At 38.9% G+C, this 3,085-nt stretch overlaps 1 protein-coding gene across 1 annotated transcript; it reads left to right on the forward strand.

The window, feature by feature from the left end:
• The first annotated feature begins 277 nt into the window (after window positions 1-277).
• On the forward strand, window positions 278-996 carry LOC138943848 (uncharacterized). Its single transcript, XM_070314783.1, has 2 exons — window positions 278-533; window positions 698-996. The coding sequence occupies exons 1-2, from the start codon at window positions 278-280 to the stop codon at window positions 994-996; spliced, it is 555 nt and encodes a 184-aa protein (XP_070170884.1).
• Window positions 997-3,085: the final 2,089 nt, after the last annotated feature.

Genomic DNA, 3,085 nt, shown 5'->3' on the forward strand with positions numbered 1-3,085 from the left:
CGCTCTGTGTCAGACTGCCTCCGGCTTTGATGCAAGGTCGCGCAAGATACGACGCGTAGCGCAACCGGAAGATGATACTGATGCCGCAAACAAACAGTACGTGAAAATACGTGTCAAGCTTTTAAAAGATAGATTGGAAAAACTTGAGAAAAAAATAATCACGCTTGAGACGAATATGCAAACGCTACAAATAATGATGGACGAGATGCAGAATGCAACTCACACGCAGACTATATTTAATTCAGCACAGGAGAAAATAGATATATAAAGAATATACATGGAGGAATTATCTCATTGTTGCGAATTATGCCGCGATCAAATATGTCGCGAAAGACAGCTGCTGGTGAAGGAATTGCACACTCCACCGAGAAAAAATTTTCCATGTAGACGTGTCATAGTACGTGGATTCGATGATCTGTGGCAGGCGGACGTGGCCGAGATGCGTCCATATGCACGATTCAACAAAGGCTATAATTACATACTTACAGTTATCGATGTGTTGAGCAAGTATGCGTGGGCTGTACCGCTCAAGAGTAAGTGGAAACGAAATGCCTGACGCTATCGCAAAGATAATTCGAGACGATGGAAGATGTCCGAGAAATTTTCAAACCGACAGAGGAAAAGAATTTTATAAATGTACAGAAACTCGTGAACAAATACCGTATTAATCATTATTCGACGTACTCTGTCATGAAAGCCTCGGTCGTGGAACGATTCAACCGAACGTTAAAGAGCAATATGTGGAAAATGTTCACGCTTAATGGATATTACATGTGGATCGACGCGTTGTCCCGGCTCGTTAGAGAGTACAATGCGCGAAAACATCGCACTATCGGTATGAGACCTATCGATGTTACCCCCGCGATCGCCGATAAACTTTTAAATACGGTATACAGCAACGTAAAGATTGCGGCACCGACAAGATTCAAAGTAGACAATCCGTTACGCGTGAGTAAATTCAAGACCATCTTTGACAAAGGTTATACGCCAAATTGATCGACCAAAGTGTTTAAGATCGTTAAAGTGCAGAAAACTAATCCCGTGACTTATGTACTCGAAGATTCGCGCGGAAATTCTGTCGCCGGCGGATTTTACGAATACGAGTTACAACACGTTGTCAATCTCTATGTACATTTCGTGGAAAAGGTGGTACGCAAAAAGGGTGACAAGGTTTATGTGAAATAGCTGGGACTTGAGGCTACACACAATTCTTGGATAGATAAAAATAATATATTATAAATATTTTAATAATAATACATAATATTAAAGATATTTTACAAATATAAACAAAATTGTACATTATAAAATATATATTTATATATATATAATTTACAATAAATAATTTTAATTTATAAATATACGTAATTCTTATTTACAATAAATATACATGATTTTTATTTACAACGGTATTTTGTAATATCCTCACGGTAGTGTGTCGGTGGTTCCGGGTACGATATACCGCTTATCATCGTACAGTCCTAAAGCAATTTTTGTCTCGCGAATAGTGTATACTTCGTATAATTTAGATCTTATACAAAACTGCTGACGCATCATTTCAATCTCTTCGTCCAATCACCGCGTTTAATCGTCGAACGTTATTGTTCTCGTGACGACATTACGTCTTGACGTCTTTTACCTTTTTCGTATCCTTCTTACCATCTACTCGCAACGCGTACATTTTTGCCCTAAGCCCGACGAATTCGGTCATGATGGCGCCATTATTTTCATCCTTCATTAAACCCGGTATCTTTTTATTCGCGAGCGGTATACCGTATACATTGTCCACTGCATAATCGCTGATATCGAATCTGTTGACGTTGCGCTTTATATTCTCATTGATATATGGTCACACTCGATGTGATATATGAGACTGTCGGTATCAGTGTACATGACTTTACATTTCTCTCGATATATAGGTACCATAATAATCTACCACGTAGATTGGTTTATTAAATTTAACCTCGAGATTGCGTAATTTAATGGCGATCAGATTCTCCGAAAACACGCTTCTACTATAAAAATTTGGTTTTGCGATCATCGCCTCTGTGCCATATCTTCCATCCCAATATGTTATAAGCTTAATATTAACGTGATTGTGCACATTTTCCATCGTTTTACCAAATACCGCATTATTCATTAATTTATATAAATTTTTTTCAAAATCATTTTTCGCGAGTGTTCGGAATTATGTATTGAGATCGATATAACTGCGAAGCCACGGAGATTGTGAAAACTGTAATATTCGATGTATTTTTGTAACGCGAAGTCCATGTCGCGTGCATTGTTGCAGGTTGCGGTAATATATCACGTAACACTTCTTATCATATAAGGTTGCGAGTAGCTTATCCTACTTACCAGGTAGTTTGTCGCGTGTCGAGCAAAACGGTAGGTCAGTGTGCGCATCGTGAACATGTTGCGGATATTCGAGATGGACTTCAAGGATATGGCCTACAGGCGAATCGAGCGCGATCGATGATGTATCAAAATCGGATACGCCAACCCATCGAAAATCTGCATAAGGCAAAGGTTGACACATTGTCCATCCGTACAAATTATTTATATCAAAGTACGTGAGATACGACGAAAGTTTCGATGGATCGTACGACTGTATGTACTTGTTATTAGCGTACGTATCTGTTGGAACATTAACTCAAACTACCGCATATTCCACGTTCGATAAATAAAACCATGTCGGTATCAATTCGAAGGTAATATTCGTATGCTTCAACATCGTGTCTCACGTGTATCCGGGAAGAGTATAGTAATACGAGGAGTCGAGCCCATAACTTTTAATACAACTTTTGCGGAAATTTTCAAAAATGTCTGCTAATAATAAGACATCAATTTTGAGATACAAGTCGCTATATTCGCCCAGCGTTCGAATAGAGAACCGCTTTCAGACGTTCTCGGCGTGCGCGTAATCGCTCTCGGATATCGTGTCACTGGTCAAAAAACTGTAAAATGATTTGCGCGATGGTAAATACGTATCTTGCAACCAGTCGACGCAGTTAATGTATTCGTATGGAAAGACGCCCATCCGTGTTAATAAATTGAAATTGTCATGCGGTAAATTTTGAAACTCAAA

The sequence above is a fragment of the Polyergus mexicanus genome, unplaced genomic scaffold, assembly GCF_030449975.1.
Source record: "Polyergus mexicanus isolate NDT 795.1 unplaced genomic scaffold, iyPolMexi1.0 SCAF_47, whole genome shotgun sequence".
Classification (NCBI taxonomy): Eukaryota; Metazoa; Arthropoda; class Insecta; order Hymenoptera; family Formicidae; genus Polyergus; species Polyergus mexicanus.

Excerpts from the sequence above, each read along its gene's own strand:
- LOC138943848 (XM_070314783.1), top strand. The coding sequence starts at position 278 with ATGGAGGAATTATCTCATTGTTGCGAATTATGCCGCGATCAAATATGT. Across the intron at positions 534-697 it reads GTGGGCTGTACCGCTCAAGA|CCTCGGTCGTGGAACGATTC; the intron begins GTAAGTGGAAAC and ends CTGTCATGAAAG.